This window comes from Sparus aurata, chromosome 15 (assembly GCF_900880675.1).
Source record: "Sparus aurata chromosome 15, fSpaAur1.1, whole genome shotgun sequence".
NCBI classification, from domain to species: Eukaryota; Metazoa; Chordata; class Actinopteri; order Spariformes; family Sparidae; genus Sparus; species Sparus aurata.
The window spans coordinates 9,668,202-9,687,071 of NC_044201.1; the positions used below are offsets into that span (position 1 = coordinate 9,668,202).

The following is an 18,870-nucleotide window of genomic DNA, read 5'->3' on the forward strand; positions in this document are numbered from 1 at the left end:
AGAGATAAACAAAATAATGTGATCATGTCGTAATGTGAAATATGAATTAACAATCAACTTTATGATTTTAAGGGAAAGAGATACTAATAAATGATTTGTCTGCATAAAATTACCATCTAAAATCGCGTTAAAACTGACAGAGCACGTATGTCTGTGGAACCCACTCAGCTCCTCAGGGGACCTCTCGGGGGGTCCGCGGACCAGAGACTGCGACCCCACCGTTCTGGTCTCCTCGGGAAACTTCTGCGAGGAGCGAGTGAAGGAAGTCGCAGCCCATGTTAGGAAATGTTCTCCCAGGGGCGCTGCTGCAGCCACAGCACAGTCCGCCGAACAGCGCAGGGTGGTGATCGCACACGGGTAGGAAGGATTGCTCTCAGACCACATCCATAACAAGAGGAAGAAGAGGAAACATTCAGCGTCATGGCTCAAGCGAAAATACAGTCGAAAATGACCGAAGCTCAGTGCGCCAAGTTCAGCCGGACGCTGTCCATGGCAGACCGGTCCGGACGACTTCTGGAAACTTTGGATCAGCTGGAAATGAGGTACGGTGAGGTGCCAGGCCTCAGCATGTGCGGGGCGGACAGGGCGTGATCGTGAACATACACCTTATACACTATCTACTCTATAATATTGTATGATACTGATGTGATCGTAACGGGATGAGGGGATGAAATTGTGGTTGAAGCGACAACAGCTGCCGCTGGTTCCGTTGTGATTATTATAAGTTTTTGAAAGTTTAGTTCTTTTACTGTATCAGTAACGTGGATTTGGGATTTCTCAGCCCTCTCCCTTTATAACAGCAGTGACTTCTGCGGGTGTGGATGAACCTCTGCTCATGTGTTATTGTCTCTGTCCGGCCGTCAGGGTGGAGGCTTTACGAGAAGCAGCATCGGCCATGGAGCAGGAAAGGGAGTGCATCCTGGAAACGCTCCAGTCCATTCAGAACGGACAAGAAATGCGTAACATCTGCGCTGGTGAGGCTTCAAGGGAGTGAACAGCCATTACACACCCTGATCCACCTTGTCTTGTGTCTCTCTGTGTGTGTGTGTGACTGTACAGTGCTCAGTGGTGTGTGTTTGTGTATGTGCTCTGGTCTGTCTGTTACATTGTGATCCAGTGAGGTTATCCATGGGGTTGCTGGGTTTTGTCATTCAAGAAACCTCATGGGAAGGAGGCAACGTGATAGTTTCTTGCACTCCACCCAAGGAAATATAAAAGTTTGCATGAGCACCATGTTCATGGTTTTTTTTTAACCCCTTGTTCATCTTCAGTTCATATAAATAGGATCACATGCACATCATGAAACAGAATGTGTCGATTAACTGCATCACAATGTCCTCATTTCAAATTAAGTATTTCCACCTTACAATATCCTAACTGTACCGTACTTTACATACAGGGGGTTGGAAATGTAATCCAGTACAGTCCAGTGTAGTAATCCTGCTGCACATACCACAGTTTTCAGTTCTTATAATGTATTATGAATCCATTTTGTGGATGATGTCGTTTGCGCCCTATTATAGGGCATTTGTGGTATTGTCATCACCTGCTGGACAATATATAGTAATCCAATTCCTCAAATGAGGATCACAGAGTTGAATTGACGCCTTTCTGACGGCTTTAAAGGCATTTTTAGTTAGAACGTGTCCGTTTCTGTATGGAAACACACCAGTCAAAAGTGAAAGGTAGCAGATCACTGAGTCTTATTTCCAGCTCAGTTCAATGCTGACAATGTGGGTTAGCCAAAGCGTTGTCATTTGATTTGATATATCGGCTATCTTTCTCCAGAATCGCCAGGAATCGTCCCAAGCACAACAAATTCCTAAGGAAATAAGAAAAATGCGCAAAGTGGGCGAGAAGTGTCTGCAGATACAGAAGCTGCCACGCCGGTTATGGATTACGTTTGCATGAGTTTATCCTTTTTTTTGGTGGTGTTGTTGTTGTTTGTTTTGTAAAACCCTGCATGCCTTTTAAAGAAATGAACTTCGTACATTTCCTCTAAGTGTAGTAGATTTGCAGGGGCCATCCTGTTGGATTACACTGCATCAAATCTGGCCTGGATCCACCCGGCAGTAATACAATCACATTCACCTGAGCTGCATGTTCTCTGGGTGCTGGGAGGACAGTGGAGCAGGAACAGGGATCTGGAAGCTGAATCTTGAGCTGAGCAAATGCCCCTATTGTGTTCTTATCACTGTATCCAGAATCCAGTGCCGTTTACTGCTCCAGTGTATGTGGTTCTGCAACGATGCAGCACTGATTTCCTACTTGTTTTTTTGTCTCCTAGGTGAGAGAGAAGAGTTAGATCTTACTGCAAACCGTCTGATGGGCCGCACGCTGTCAGTGGAGATCTCTGTTGGCACCATCAGAAACCCCATGCAGGAGGACGCGCTGAACAAGGCCACCGCCATAATCGACGAGCTGGTGAAGAAGCTGCTGGATGACATGGAGTGCGGCCGCCAGCGGCTCCTGGCCCTGCACGCCGCCTGCGTGACCGAGGCCCCGCCTTGCCCCATCGACCAGAAGTTCCAGGCCATCGTGATCAGCTGCGCCCTGGAGGACCAGAAGAAGATCAAGCGGCGGCTGGAGACTCTGATGAGGAACGTGGAGAACGCCGAGAGGAACATCAAGATTATGGATCACCAGAAACTGGAGCAACCCAAAGCCAATGGCTGTTAATGAGACTCGTCACCGAAACATAAAAAAAGAAAACGTGTCTTTAATACCACTAACCTCACCGACAACTGTTGTACACCTGTTCTAACTCTGACAATGATGTAGCAGCAAACGAGTCCTTTTTGGTGAAGTTACAGTGAGGCTGAAGCTGAGGGCCAATAATACAGTAAAGCTGCAAATGATTTTTACATTGATTTCTTGGCATAATCAAGTTTTGACGTGTTTACCCAGTACACAATGTGTGTTCACATGTGCACTTAAATAAGACAGGAAATTATACAACGGCATGCTCGACGAAGAATCCCACGCTGAAGTATCTTTTTTTTGTTTTCCTTGTCTCACCTTTTAAAGTAGGGCACTTGGGAAGGATTTTAGATGTGCACTCACTACCTCCTCATGTGAAGGCGACACAAATCGCATGAAAGTGTGGATTTTAGTTCATATTTGCACAAAGCTGTTTTTATGTCAGATTGGGTGTCAAAACGTGAATAAAAAGCACAATGTTTCTGTCAAAGGTGACCTCATGCTGTGATACATGGGAACACGACAGCACAGCAGTGCTTACAGTCATCGGCAGAGCTGTCATATCAATCAGTTTTACAGGGTGCCTCGTCTGTGAACATTGGTCACACCATCGTTAATAAATCAGCGTTATTTCATATTTATTTAACTCTTAGCAAACAATTAAATACTTACAAACCATTTATTAGGCAACTCTTTATTGTAAAGTTGCAATTGATATTTATAAAACTGATAATGGTAAATAAACACTATGTATTTCATCTACAAACATTATTTGGATGGCCATTATTAAGTTGGAACAGAGCTTCACGAACCTGTACAACTTTTTAATAAATGTTTTCAGAAGAATTTAATTGTTTGTTAACAGTGAAACAACTATCAAATTAAAGTTTAATCAACCATAAGTCCACCATTTGTTAATGATGGCTATTACAAAGTGCTAAAATGAAGCCCATGTGTCCTGTTTGCATCAAAGTTAGAGACAATAATTTGAAACATTTGGGACAAGCTGAGGGTGAACCTTACGACTTTTTGAGTTAGAACTCAACTTTCGCATCAATCTTATTGCACTGTTAAGACTGTCATCGCCATCACCATCTTTTAGCTACATCGTTCACACTTTATTAGGGATTATTTCTAGTCCCTACTGGCTGTGTAAACTCTGACCAAACGCACAGACAACATTTTATGTCAAGTTTTGTTTAAAGGGTTGTACCAGCAGAGGAGTATCTTGGTTTGAAATTACAGACAGGATGCTGAAGTAAAAAGTAGAGTTTTATTCATGTCAGATTACCATCAATCCCCCCCCAAAGACATACAATCAGGTGTTGCCCACCTGAAGTTGTGATACACTTTTAACCGTTAAAAACTAAAATCCAACAATGAGTGTTGTTTCTGTCTGACTGAAAGCATACGTGTGTCGGTCGGTCTATCTAAATATGTGAAATCGATCTATGAAGTGTGAAAAAGAAGAGTAATAGTACAACATAATGATTATTACAACACCTGAGTGACAGCACATAAGTACGGTTAGTTTACTTTTTAAATTATGTCGGATTATATGCCATTTTAATGGTAAAGTGCTCTCAATCCATTCAGTCAAAAAAGCAAGAAAAGGCAAAGTAAACACGATGTTAACACAATGTTAACAATAAGAGAAAGCTTGAGAAATAATTATTTACAGATTCACTGTGCAGGCAATTTTTAAACAAACAGCAAGAGTAGGGATTAAAAATGCTTACCGGTGGAGCATGTAAACATGGACAAGGCAGTGTGGCATGAGTCGGACATTCACTGATGTGGAAAAAAAAATGCTTGCATGCACAGTTACACCACACTTCCTCCTTTTTTTTCCTCTCTTTTCAAACAGCACTGTTTACTTACAACCAAATGAGAAACGTTTGAAATGTCAGTCTTTGTACCAGTGGTGTAACTGGAACATATTTTAAAGCACCTCATGGGATTTTTCACAACAGACTACAACATGAAAACATGAATGAATTCAGTCCCATCTGAACATCTGGAGAATAAAGTTCACTTGAATCTTTTGACAGACGTCTGAAAACTTTCTAAAAAGACAAAAAACGCACATGCACATCTATTCCAAGATGATGTAGAATTCTAACTATTTATAAGGAAGTTATGATCATCTCAGACAGGGGACTCTATCATTTTTCCACATATTTCTTTGTGCTTGGTAAACCGCTGTCTTTCATATAATAAGTTCTGAAAGAAAAAAAAGGCGTAAAGCAGACTAGGCAGTAATATATAAGTTCACAGGTAGTTGTAGTTTGGGGGATCTTTTTTTGGAGTACCCTCATGTAGTGAGAAGAAACTGAATTCTCTATCATATTCAGGCACACACGAGCAGAATATCTGGTCTCGGCAGTCAGGTTTTGTACCTTCGGAGAGAAATAATTCGTACCACAGGGACAAACACCACTTAGCAGTGAGCTATCAGTCTTCCAGAAGCTTTCTGGCCTCACTCCTTCTTTCTTCTCTATCAGAAAGCAGCAGATTCATATTTACAAAATAGAAATGATTCTACGTAAGCCAAATCAAAAACATAATGTACCATGTCTTAGTGTTGTCAAATGTTAGAAACATAGTGACGTCTTCACTCTGAGGCTGATCAGTTACTCAGAGCTGTACCAAAGTTAAAGTAAAGCACAGTTAAATGTTAACAACTGCAATCAAAAACATAGTGCTATAACTTATTGTGACTTCAGGTACTATGACTCAAAGAGCAAAGGACCATTATTCAACCTTTGAAATTTGTGAGAGTCTTATGATTTGGTTAACAGAACTATGAATAAGAGGAGTATAAGCAGAAATTACTGTTATTGATTATTGGTTATCTATATATTTGGTTATACATAGGAGCACATTCTACTTATTCCGTGTTAAATCAGTATCACTGCAGCTTTAGTATTTAACTACAGCTCAGAAAGAGCTCATTTGGCACTATGTCAACACTTCAGTGAAAATATCACCCAACACTGCAGTGATTCGTACAAAAATACTTCTGCGCAGAGAAATAACTCTGGATTCAATAGTGTTTTCGTCCATGATAAACAGTATAGTTTGAACCATATTCTGTTGACAGCTATAAAAATATGGTACAAAATAATCTGTGTATCTTCTACAATACATGCAAACATATTGCACAGTCAAAACGCCAAAATCCAAATTGTAAAAACCATCTTTTGTTTTTTGGGGTATAATCAAATTTCTGGCAACAAAAATGCAGTGTAGCTGCAGCTGTTGCTGTTACTTAAGGCAACCACAAGGGGGAACCAAGCATGTGCAGGTTGTGTGTGCAGATCATTGCTGGAGGCTGAATTGAAGGAAATTCATCCATCAAGGCGCAGAAACAACTCAGGATTCAGATTAAACATCAGGTTATTAATGCAGTGTAAAGTAGCATGTCCCAGTCTGAGTGGGCTTTGGTCTCTAAATGTGATTGCAGAATACAACAATAACCAATGTAGTGTCAGAAACAATAGTCAGTCGCTAAAATAAGATGTTTTCGTCTAAAGTAGGCTGCAGCTTCCAAAAGGATTTTTACTCTTCTTGGTCCTCTGTTTGTTTGGTCGCAGAGTGATGACTTCTCTGCCGTTGCTGGAGTTCTGGTTGCAGACATTACTACTCGTGGTATTAAAAACACCTGTGGAAAAAGAAATGCATGAGTACTGTAAAACACTTAAACTTGCAACACGATGTACAGTGAGTTTCCTTACCTATTTTATTGCTTGTTATATGGACCACCTCTGTCTCCTCTGCTGTTTGCTGTTTGAGTCGCTGAAGATACTTCTCAGCTAAGTACTTAAAAACTAAAAAGAGAAAACCAGTGTTAAGAAGGGAACATCGAGAATGAGATTGATTCGCGTAAAAATTAAACCAGCTGTCCACATAATCACCTTCGTTCACATTCAGATCCTCCTTTACTGAAGCTCGATAAAATCTCAGCTTCAGCCTTTTAGCCAAGGCTTCTGCCTCCTCGCTGAAAAGACAATACAAAATGTCACAACAGTACAATTTGTCTTTAACTTTCAATTACTTTGGCATAAAATAAACTATTACAAACTTTTTTATAACAGTATCTTCCAGCAGGTCGATCTTGTTCTGCACTAGGACTGTGGGAATATCTCCAACCTCTGCCTCCACCTTCTCCCTCCAGCTGTCGATGGCCTGATACGACTCCCTGTCTGTGGTGGAGAAGACTAGCACACATGCTTGGGCACCTGGAATGCAAGACAGCACACCAACTGGTCGTGTTTTCAAGCTGTTTATACTTTTAGAAATCAGATACATAACTGACATTGTAAAAACATTGAGTACACTTTTAAAAGGAACCCTGCTGATGAGTCACAGTGCATGTGCTCGCTGCAGGTCAACTAAAAAATGTGTGACAAACAAAAAAGGTAACCTCAGCAGTCAGGGAGGTCAGTGACCTAAAGCAGCAGTGGTATATTTGTCACAGTGGCGAGGGAGGGGGGGTCTTACCACGGTAGTAGGCCTTGGTAATAGCGTCAAACTCCTCCTGCCCCGCGGTGTCCCAGAGCATTAGTCGGACCTCCTCATCATTCACACTAAAACAAAGAGCATGTAAGGAGGGACAATTACACACAACATCACTCTAGTTGAGAAAATATAGTCACACAAACGACTAAACTATGGTACCTTGGAGCTCAGCAGTGGCTTTAATATAAGCTATAATTGATACAGGAATGAGAACTAAACAACTGCTTACAGTATCTGCCTCTCCAGGAAGTCCACTCCGATGGTCTTTTTGTAGTCCTTGGTGAAGATGCCCTTGCAGTAACGTTGGATCATACTGGACTTGCCGACGGCTCCGTTACCGACTACGACCACCTTGATGGCCACTTCCATGTCCTCCTCCAACATGACGGCGACGTCTGGCTGGTTCTCTCAGTTCCACTCTGCCTGGGTAGTTTCAATGATGTGACACGAACACAAACACAAGCTGAAAGTGTGAAATAAATCAAACATGAGTGTGTGTGACAAATGTTTAGATACTGCAAGTAAACACGAGTGCAACTCAGATATTTTCCTGTGATTTAACACATCTGAAGCCTTCATATCAGTGAGTTATTTGTAAAGAAGCTTAGCAAATATGCTCAACTTCACGTTTGTTACTGTATAATGATCAGTAGTTACATAGTTTATTTGCTGCTTTCAAATTTGAATTGTCATTCCTTTCAGCACAACGTTTACCTCATGAATCTCATTGGGAAGGGGGTGCTTCACAGTGCAAACACAATGACTGGAGCTGTCCTTTAAATTATTGCGTGCGCTCACACTGAATTCACTGCTGTAAATTTTACCATGAACTTGTGCGGAGCGACTGTGTAATGTGTTTATTCTTCCATTAGCATGGAGAGCAGCAGACTCCACATAGCAACTGGCAACTCTTCCACAGTTTTATGTGTGTGGCTGCTGAGTGCAACGCTAAACAACATATTGTGGGAAAGCTGTTCCCAGTGGACGCTGACAACCTACTGTGTGACTGCTGTCCAAAAAGCCAGTCTGGATTTGAGTCACGATTTGTGCTGCAGATCGAGATGTTATTCATCAACTATAATTGAGGTGCATGACTCAGCAGTTTTTTTATAACGTGCAGGCAAAAAAAACATGGCTCAAAATAAACAGCCTGCTCTTTGTTTGAACACTCTTTTAATGTCATGTTTTACATTAGTTAGCAGGAATTATACACTTTCACTTCTGCAATCTGAACATTCTGCTCTGGAACTATCACAGCTTTGTGTAAATGTGTGCTGAGTGGTATATATCTATTTTAGATAACTGCTTAATTCTATTTTGCATGGGACATAAATGTAAAATGACAAATTCTCTTATTCTTTAGTAACTACTTTATTATATTCTACAATATTACTACTTTTATCTTGCATTCTGCACTACGCAGCTCAGTTTTCCTGCTGCTAGCTGAATCAAAACAAAATAAAATAAAACAAATAAAAAGACATTTGCTAAGCGTTGTGTGTGGAGGGCTGGGCGGACTGGGAAAGGTGGCATATTGCTAAAGTTCCTCAGAGAGAGCTCTGGATAGGAGAGTAGGGCGCAGAGCCAGACCTTCTGGAGGAATAAACTCAGTCACTGACTCGTTTACTGTCAGGAGAGCTCAGAGATTACCTTTTGACTTTTGGGATTCAAACGTGGATTTATCATCGTTCCTATTTATCAACCTGACTGCAGCAGTGAGTTGGATGGTTGTGTTCTGTAATACTGACTGCCACCTAGAGCGGGAGGGGAAATGTGCTCATGACGTAACTCAGGCACAAATGCTGGCAGATGCGGTATGTCTTAGTTTTATTCACATTACGTTTCATCACATTTGCCAGTTTCTTTCCTCACTCTCTGACTCTACCCAGGAAGTTATGGTGACAAGCGATGAAACGCACCATTACCTTGAGGAAACTTGTGGATTTCTCTGGCTGTAAGATTTGTTGGAAACATTCGGATAAATGTTTGTACAAAACTTAGCTTAATATACAACAAAGGTTTAGTCATTTTTCATTTCATGTTCATGCAGAATTCTTAGAAATGATATCTTTCAGGGAAGACTCAAGACCCCCTCCTTTCTTCCAGCTTGACTCATGAGCCACGTTACACATTAGCAGCTTTCTCATCTCTCACTGTAATCACCTCTAGACGGAGAATTGGGGGATTATGAGGCTGGTTATGCACGCTCATGACTCATACTACGTTTACACAATGTCTTTAATTCAAATTAATTCAAATAATCTGCAGCCAACATTAACAACGTTAGCAAAGGTAGTGGACAACCAATTAGTATCAATCACATGTTGTCGATCACTGTAATCGTGTTTCATACCTTGAATTTTCAAAGCAAAATGCAGTAAAATATAAAGATAGGAGGGAATGTACCAGACTTCTCCCACAACAAGGAAAGTGCCAGAAATGGAGAGTGTCAGTTTGACTCCTCATCACCATCAACTCCAAGTCATCTTCCATACAGGGACAGGTACCTTCATGATATTTCACTACATACTGTAACTTACATATTTTAAAAAGACACGAGAAAGACTGAAATACACACTTATCTTTCATATAGCATGGTAAGAGAGTATCTTATGCATTACAATGCTCACATAAGTAAACTAAGTATGTAATAGACAGTACAAATCCCTCTCTAGACAGTGAGTCATGTTCACAGACTCACAGTTATTCTGGCCAGGACTCAAAGCGAGACAATATTTTAGGGTACAGTCTAACTATTATGCTGTAATGCTATGAGATGTAACCACATCTTTCTGAGTAATACGTTTTCTGCTTGATTCCTTCAAATCAAAGTCCCTTGCCTTGGTCGAGATGTGACCTGTTGAACAGCTGTCTGTGGGGGGGTGGGGGTTCAGGTACCGAGCAGCAGCTGATACTGTCTGTTAAAGGTAAGGAAGAAAGGACGAGAACCGCTAAAAAACTCGAAATATTAGCGGGGGAGGGGGCGCGACTTTCTTACCTGTAAAAATCGCGTTTCAGGTCATCCGGTGTCCACCGACATCAGATAAGCTAACCAGCCAGCTAACCCACAATCACATATCTTCAGCCTCCCTCTGTTCTTCTCCGTGGCAAGAGGAGACGTTGGTGACTCCGCTGCTAAGGTTACTTAGCTAATGTTAGCCACTTTCCACAGAGAAAAGCACCCTCCGCTCCGCTAGTGAATGGTACCCAGCTAATGACTGCTCAAGCCGAGAGCTCGCCGCTTAACTGCGGCAGATAAAGTTTATCTAACGTCTATAACTGAGTAAAATGTGTGTCATTTACGGGACAATAAGGCATTGCTATCTGTCTGTGAGCCTGCGTTCCTGCTAACTACGTTGCGCATGAGAGTAGCTAACCGGGCTAGCTCGCCAATGTTTGTTGCTAGGCAGCAGAATCAAAGAGTGTACAAAGCAAGATGTCTGCTGTCTAGTTCACGATCTTCTTCGTCGCCTCGTCCTCTCCTCCTCCTCTTTTTTCCGCTCCTTGTGCTCCTTCTTGAGGTTTTTACATTTTGGCAAACGATGAAAAAGCGCATTGCCGCCACCAACTGATAAAAGTTTACATTTAGACCCAGCTCAACTCAAGGTTAATAATGAAATCACACAAAATAAGCTGGGCTAAAATATATGATAATATATCTATAATGGCTCCTTTATTTACTAATATTTATTATTTATACAATGTTGTATAAAGAAATACTCTTTATCATCCAACCATATCATTATCTGTCATATAGGCTATAATTCAGAAATCTGACACTGTCTTGCATTTTAAATCAGATTATTATTTTGATGATTTAGAGGTTGTTTTTTTTTAAATTCTCATTTGACATACCATTTCACTGCTCACGTGTAACTTTGAATTGTATGATTTTAAATGTTTTGGTGAGTGCACAATGAGTAAATACAAAAAAAATGCTTTATTTCTGAACAGCATATTAACTTCACCCACGCATAGTCTTGTGTAGTTATTGTGTCTGGGTTTGAGTTTAGTTTTAGAAAAGCAGAAACATTATATCAAGCAATTAAAAAGAATCTGGCAGCCTTCATTTAAGATTTTTTATGAATAGCATCTTAAATATAGATATTAACACAACACACATGAAACATATGTCTAATATATCTTTTTCAGCTTTTAGATTATTGGGGCGTCTGGGAGGGTGACTGTGTGGTTCCTTCCTTCTGCACCTGCGTGCAGCTTGGTGTAAGTGACTCTAGTATCTTCGACTCGGTGCGTAGCTGCACATACACCAGTAGTTCTTCGCCTCGCTTTGGTTTTTTTGTAAAACAGGTGCTTTTTCTCCATCTATATCATTAGCTCTTGGAGACTCTGGCCTTCAGGCTTTTTGATAACCAAATCCCCTTATTGATACATCCCATTACATCTGATCACTCTTGGCAATGCATTTTTAAAGAACAATAAAAGTGTTGTATATTTGTTTCGCACTTCACATCATCAGACTACAGCAGCTTAAGCAGTAGATGCACATTTCAATCAGCTGGTGCCCAGTAGTATGTTTCAGCATCTCCTTCACACTAGATTACCCTTCATTTCTTACTTTTATTATTATAACAGTTATCATCAGTTATCATTAATTATTATCTACTTACTATGGTTATTTTATACTGACCATGGATTGCTTGACCTATACAGGCTATTTTCAAAATGATGCGATAAAGTGATGAGTGGTTTTTGGTTTTGTTGTGTAAAATGTGGAAGACTGTTGACTGATAAGTTAGTTGAGGCAGGGAGTAAAAGATGAGGACGTTGTTTGTTTACTTTCCAGATTAACATTAGGTAACCACGTAGCCTGAAATTAACAATCAACATACTTGAAACACCACCCCACCATCTTCTGCAACTGCAGAGAGATACTCTGATGCTCATAGCTTATCTCTAGCTCACCCACAACCTCGCTAACTCCTTGATTCCACTCTGTTACCTGGCGCGTGCGACACTGTTTTGTACCGTCATACTTCATTGAGCATTTCAGAAATGGAGTGTCAGGCCTTCCTGATGTTGTTGAGCTTGTGTACTTTGTCATTTCTTCTTGATTTTTGTCTCACTACTGTGGTTGAGTAGGCGACGTAGTTAAATATATGCTAAATAACACCATACAGTTATGTCTGTAACCCTTCTACCACCGGCTCAGAAAATATGGAATCATGTTTCGTGGCAATAAATAAATCATTCATCCACACAAAACTCAAATAGGTCATCATCTGGTAAAAGAGACATCTTAGTGTAAAAGAAAACTGTGGCTGACAGGATTTCTCTTGGTTTCGTAAACCTTAATAAAATGTAAACACAAATGTTGAAATTACCTTATTATCTTAAACACCAAGCAATAACACACAAACGCACAACATCTCAGATTGTTGTGGTTTTTGCATTAACCAGTGTTTCCCACACATTCAATTATTTGCTATCATCGCTCTCAGAACTTGTCGCCAATGTGTTTTCATCAGTGAATGTAATAATGTTCCTGTTGGTCAGGATATTCCACACACCTGTTGACCATATGCATAAAATGAACTGCCACCTCTTTAAACATGTGACTGTAAAAATACAACATGCTACAAAATACAATTTATTTTTTTTATTTATTTTTTTTTATTGATGTTTCTGACAGACAATTACAACCAAATACTTGTTACCTTATTGCAGTTACATGGATTAGATATACATCTTGTATGTATTTATCAGTATCTATCTGCCCAGTCTTTTTTTTTTTCCTTACAAATAGCAACAAAAAACAACAAAAAATAAATGCAGACCAGCAACAATGTACAAAGCAAGCCAGACCTACAACACAAAACATAGATCCAGAAAACAGGACAAAACAAAACAAAACAAAACACCCTAGGAAGTCTACATATTATACCAATCCTGTACCTGCCTCTAATAAAATATGGATAGATGGCAACATCCTTACATTTCCAGCAAATGAGCTAGGAATGGGCCCCACACCTCGTTAAATAAGTCTTCCCTCCCAGCCACTCTATAGGTGACCCGCTCGTAGCTGGCCATTGAACTTAGAACCTGTATCCACTCCTTAAAAGTGGACTGAGTGGGAGATTTCCAGTGGCGTAAAGTTATCCTGCACCCTGTTGTCATAGCTAGACGACACCAAAGTTTTTAGTGTTTCGATATTTGAATGTTATCTGGAAGTAATCCCAACAAACATAATGCAGGGTTTTTGATCAAGTGCGTACCCAGCACCTTATTCAAGAACACAATTATTGCATTCATGTCTTTAGTTTTGTCACACTCATATAACATATGTACCAGAGTTCCCACCCTTCCATTACATCTCCAACACAAATCACTGTTTCTGAGTTTCAGTCTTGCCAGTTTTGAAGTGGTCCAGTAGGATCTATTTAAAATCTTATTACAAATGAGTTGTGATTGTGCTTCACGTGAGTAACAGTGCCATGATGCATATAGTTTTTTCCAATTATTTTCTGGAATCTCTTGAGCCAGGTCCCTATCCCAACACGCTTTCAGACCATCTAGTTTTGGCACTTGTGTACTTCTAATAAGTTCAAAGAATTTTTAAGCTGCTCTGTTTTTCTCTCCAATCTTATGGGCAATTACCTGGATTTCAGTCAGACTGTGCTGAATATGTTTGTTTGAGAGAATACAATGTCTCATTTGTAAATATCGCCAGAATTCAGAGTTACACAAATTATATTTATTTTTAATTTCATCAAATGATCTAAGTCCCGCATCTCCCATCACATCCTCAAGAATATGAATCCCAGATCTAATCCATTTGTTCCAAAAGAAACTTAATCTTAATCTTATCAATTAACAATTTCTCGTTATACCATATGGAGGATCTGCTTGATAAATATGGATCAGCTTTTGTCATTTGATGAGCAATTTTCCATGACTCTCTGGCAAAAGCCATTACCGGGTCTTGGGAGGGGACTGGTCTATCTGTTTGTGAGAGGAAGGCCTCCACAGAAAAAGGATGCACCAGTTGCTCTTCTATCCTGACCCACAGAGGGATCCTTGTAGGTGGCAGGTGAATTTTAGATAGCTGCGATAAAGAAAATGATAAATGATACCAGTCTATTTGTGATAATGCTAAACCCCCCTTGTCTTTTGCAGCATATAAGTTAGTCCGATTAAACATGGGTTTTTTTTCCTGCCCATATAAACTTCTCTATCATACTGTTGTATGTTTTAAGTAATGGGGAAGGAAATTTTAGCGGTAACATGGAAATGATGTAATTGATCTTGGGAGTTAAAATCATTTTAACTAGATTGAGTCTGCCCAACAGGGAAATATTCAACTTATCCCAATTTTGTAACAGAATTTGAGTTTTCTGAATAACTGGAGAAATGTTGGCTTCCATTATTTTTTCCAGACCTGGCGTTAATTTGATGCCCAAATATGTTAATCCTTCAGGCATCCATCTGAATTTCCAGTTCTTTCTAATATCTGGGGGGCACAGTTTTGATAACGGCATGGCTTCTGATTTTGACCAGTTAACAGTATAACCAGATACCTCTGAGAACAGATTTATAACTGAACACATTTCTGGGACTGAGGATTCAGGGTTACTAGATATCAATAATACATCATCTGCATACAACAGGAGCTTGTGTTCTTCTTGACCCGCCTGCACACCCCGTATAGTTGAGTTAGCCCGCAGGGCTATGGCCAGGGGTTCAAGAAATATGGCGAAGATTAGAGGTGATAGAGGCGATCCTTGTTGAACACCATGGTTTAGTCTGATTTGAGGAGACATAATCTCATTGGTTAAGACTGTGGCTGATGGATCCGAGTACATTAATTCCACCCACTTCCTAAATATTGGACCAAATCCAAATTTTTCTAGCGTATAAAACAAAAAAGGAAACTCCACTTTATCAAACGCTTTTTCCGCATCTAATGAAAAGGCAACCGTTGGTGTGTCATAATTTCTTGTCATCCACATAATGTGTCACACTCTTCAAAGGTTGTCTGCAGAGCACCTTCCCCGCATAAACCCCACCTGATCCTGATGAATAAGAAATGGGACCACTTCTTCCAATCTAGTTGTTAAGATTTTGGCGAGAATTTTCTCATCCACATTAATCAAAGATATAGGGCGATAATTAGCACACTGTGTGGATCTCTTCCCTTTTTATGCAGTAGTGTAATAACTGCTTCCCTCATGCTTTCAGGTAACCTACCTCTTTGAACCGCATCTTGATATATGACTAGTAATCTAGGGGCATGATCATCTATGAATTTCTGGTAAAAATCTACTGAGAACCCATCGTTTCCAGGGGCCTTTCCTATCCTGAGGCTTCTGATTGCTTTTTTAACTTCATCTACGGAGATATCACCCTCCAAAAGTGCTCTCCCATCCTGTGTTAGGGTAGGAATTTCAATTGAGGAAAATAACTTTTCTAATTTGTTTTTGTCTGTCCCACCCTGAGATGTTTACAATTCTTGATAAAATTCCCTAAAGGTGGTATTTATGTCTCTTTTGTTCGATCGATGGAATAACATTTTGAGATTGTATTTGTTTTACTCTGTGTGCCAGTACTTTACCAGCACGCTCGCCCTGCTCAAAATATTTCTGCCTGGTACAGAAAAGGGCAAATTCGGTTTTCCTGTTCAGTATGTCATTTAGTTCACATTTAAGTTTGTTCAGTTTACCCCACGTATCAGAGTCTTGTCGCTCCGTGTGTTGCTTTTCAAGCTTTTTGATGTCTTGCTCTAATTTGAATAACCTTTGACTTTCTGCTTTTTTGATAAAGGAACTTCTTTGAATAATACGCCCCCTCAGAAAGGATTTGAAAGCATCCTACATTATCCCATGGTCTTCTATAGAGCCTTCATTATGCTCCCAGAATTCCTGCATCCCAGATTTAATAAAGTTGCAATTTTCTTCCCTGTTCAGCATACAGTTGTTAAAACGCCATCTCATGCTTTTTTTCTGCTCTATCTAGAGGATGGAGGACTACATCCACTGGTGCATGGTCCGATAGCACTATATTTCCAATTGTAGAATTCAGCACCTGGCTGACCATATCACGGGATAAGAGAAAGTCATCTATCCTAGAGTAACTTGAGTGGGGATGTGAAAAAAAAGTAAAGTCCTTTTCATTTGGATGCAATAATCTCCAAATATCATCAAGACCCAACTCGTCTGACAAGACATCTATTGCTATAACACCAGCAGTGTTAGTTTGAGTAGATTGATAAGTTTTATCCATTATTAAATCCCTCACTTGATTAAAATCCCCTCCAATAATTATATTATTGTTCCCCATATTTCTAATTAGGTTACAGACTTCATGAAAAAAATCTGGGTTAACAGAATTAGGAGCATAAATATTAGCAATAGTCATCCTTTGACCCTCTAAGTGACATCCAATATAACCCATCTACCTTCCTTATGTGAGACATGTTTATGTATTCGGCAGTCTATATTATTCCTTATCAAAATACTCACTCCTCTTTTTCTCGAGGAAAATGTACTATGATATTCCTGTCCGACCCATTCTCTTTTGAGTTTTGCTGCTTCCTCATCGTTAAGATGGGTTTCTTGGATGAGGGCTATATCAGCCTTTTTTTGCTTTAGGTATGTGAGGATTTTTTTCCTTTTGACCACGTTATTGCACCCTGATATATTCCAAGTTGCAATCTTAAACAGCGCCATATTGCTCTGCTAATATATTATCATACAACCATCCTGTTATATAATGTCCCACTGTCTTGGTTGCCCCTCCTCTGTTATAATACGTTTTCAGGAATACAGAAATACAAATATTACAGCTATAACTGCATGAGACACCTAGGGTTACACACCAAACAAACAAATACAAACTTAGGAACACACTGCAACAGCAGCCTACGAACATGTTACTTTCCAACATCAAACCTTCCTTTAAGGTTCCGTCAGCTGCACCTCCGAGGCCAGCCCACTCTCCATTCCCCCTGTGTTTTAAGTATCACGTCTAACCATTGAAATAAACTATAAGTCTGTTATAAAACTTGCCTGAACCACTGCATCATAATCCACCATAAATTTACAAAGTTACTGAAAGTTTAAATTTACAGGCGTGTTATTCAGTGATAACTGTATGAGAGACAAGGAGCAACGACAACGGAAAAAGGAGTGTATACGCGCGCACAGACCCATGTGCGCACACCCTCATATTAAGAAAAGAAAACAAGTTATCTTAGCACAGACTCTGACCTCATGCCATATATGATGACACTTAAAGAAAAATGTCCAATGATCAGAAGTATTACCAGTCATTCATCCGGAAATAACTCCGCTCCTGTTATTCAGATATTGTCCTCATGTCCGGGTAGAAGAAAAAAAAAAGGAGAAGAAACTCTGCTCAGTTTTCGTCCACATTAATAATTGATCCCTGCTCCATCCAGAGCTTCCACGGGATAAATCTTATCCCTAAAGTCTCTGTCCACATCAATGTAAAGATCTCTCACGATCAGTTCAATATTCGCAGCGTATTTTCGGCAATATTCCCTATTTTCATGCATTGTCGGTGTCACGCTCTTCTCCTCCGCTGGCCCCTGTCGTCCCCTCACCTCCGTGGCGGGTGAGAAATGTTTTGGCATCGGCTGCAGATGAGAACTCGTACCGCCGGTTGTCCAGTGAAAAAGTCATTGTTGCTGGGTATCGGAGGGCATAATCCACATTACGCTTACGGAGAATTCGTCTCACCTCCTCGTATTTTTTGCGTTTCTCCTGTATCTCCTGAGCATAGTCTTGGAAGAAAAAAATCCTCGTGCCGTTCCATGTGACTTGCTTCTTCTTTCTCGCCGCCGCTAACACGGCAGCCTTGGCCTTGTCCCGCAGGAACCGGACAATGATGTGTCTTGGCCTGGTGTTGTCTCCAGGTCGGGCCCGACCCAGTGGATCCTGTCAACTTCATACCAGTCGTCGACATTAATATTCAGTGCCTCCGATAGCAGTGGTTTCATAAAGCCATCCCAGTCGCGACCCTCCAATCCTTCTTTCACACCCGCGATGCGTATGTTTTGACGCCGGGAGAAACCTTCCAGCGCTGTTATTTTCTCCTTCAGTACGTGATTCTGCCTCTCGAGATCATTCACCACCGGGCCGTTTGTGCCTCTTCATCCTCCAGCATGGATATTCTCGATTCTGCCTCGGTAATTCTGCTGCCCAGGCTTTTCACTGTTTCGTTCACCGCCTCTACTCCTCTTTTTACTCCCGAGACTTCCGCAGCTAGGCTCATGAGGATATTCTTGATATCCTGCAGTTCAGTCATCATGGTTGTGGCGTTGTGGAGATGAGTCCGCCATCTTAATTGTATCCTCTGTGTTTTTGGTACGTTGATTTTGAGAGGCGTTACGAGTAAAATAATGACTTCCTACCAACATATTTCTTTGAGGTTGCTGTTTCGCCACCAGTATATGCACGTTTGCAGATCGTATTTATGAATAAATGGGGAAATTAGCTAAGCTGGCTCGGCCGCTTCACCTATGCAGCCATCTTGGGTGCGTCCACAAAATACAATTATTAATGCAGACAATTGATTTTCAATTTTTATTTTTCAAATGTATTTCCAAATGTATTTCCAAATTCATTTCCAAATGTATTTCCAAATTCATTTCCAAATTTATGTCCAAAT

At 40.4% G+C, this 18,870-nt stretch overlaps 2 protein-coding genes across 4 annotated transcripts; one reads left to right on the plus strand and one right to left on the minus strand.

Annotated features, from left to right (window-relative positions):
* Window positions 1-243: 243 nt before the first annotated feature.
* On the plus strand, window positions 244-3,602 carry bag2 (BCL2 associated athanogene 2). The gene is made up of 3 exons (XM_030441501.1): window positions 244-542; window positions 865-974; window positions 2,288-3,602. Exons 1-3 carry the CDS (start codon window positions 421-423, stop codon window positions 2,677-2,679), a joined length of 624 nt encoding a protein of 207 aa, XP_030297361.1. The 5' UTR covers window positions 244-420; the 3' UTR covers window positions 2,680-3,602.
* A 357-nt stretch (window positions 3,603-3,959) lies between these two features.
* Window positions 3,960-18,622, minus strand: rab23 (RAB23, member RAS oncogene family). 3 transcript variants are annotated; one of them, XM_030441494.1, is made up of 7 exons: window positions 17,504-18,622; window positions 7,451-7,684; window positions 7,204-7,289; window positions 6,785-6,941; window positions 6,618-6,700; window positions 6,438-6,530; window positions 3,960-6,364 (listed from the first exon to the last, which is right to left on the minus strand). In XM_030441494.1, exons 2-7 carry the CDS (start codon window positions 7,603-7,605, stop codon window positions 6,231-6,233), a joined length of 708 nt encoding a protein of 235 aa, XP_030297354.1. In that variant the 5' UTR covers window positions 7,606-7,684; window positions 17,504-18,622; the 3' UTR covers window positions 3,960-6,230. The 3 variants fall into 3 exon arrangements, with proteins under 3 accessions (XP_030297354.1, XP_030297353.1, XP_030297351.1); XM_030441493.1 differs by lacking the exon at window positions 17,504-18,622 and adding an exon at window positions 10,220-10,659; XM_030441491.1 differs by lacking the exon at window positions 17,504-18,622 and adding an exon at window positions 10,220-10,658 and having other exon boundaries at window positions 7,451-7,644.
* Window positions 18,623-18,870: the final 248 nt, after the last annotated feature.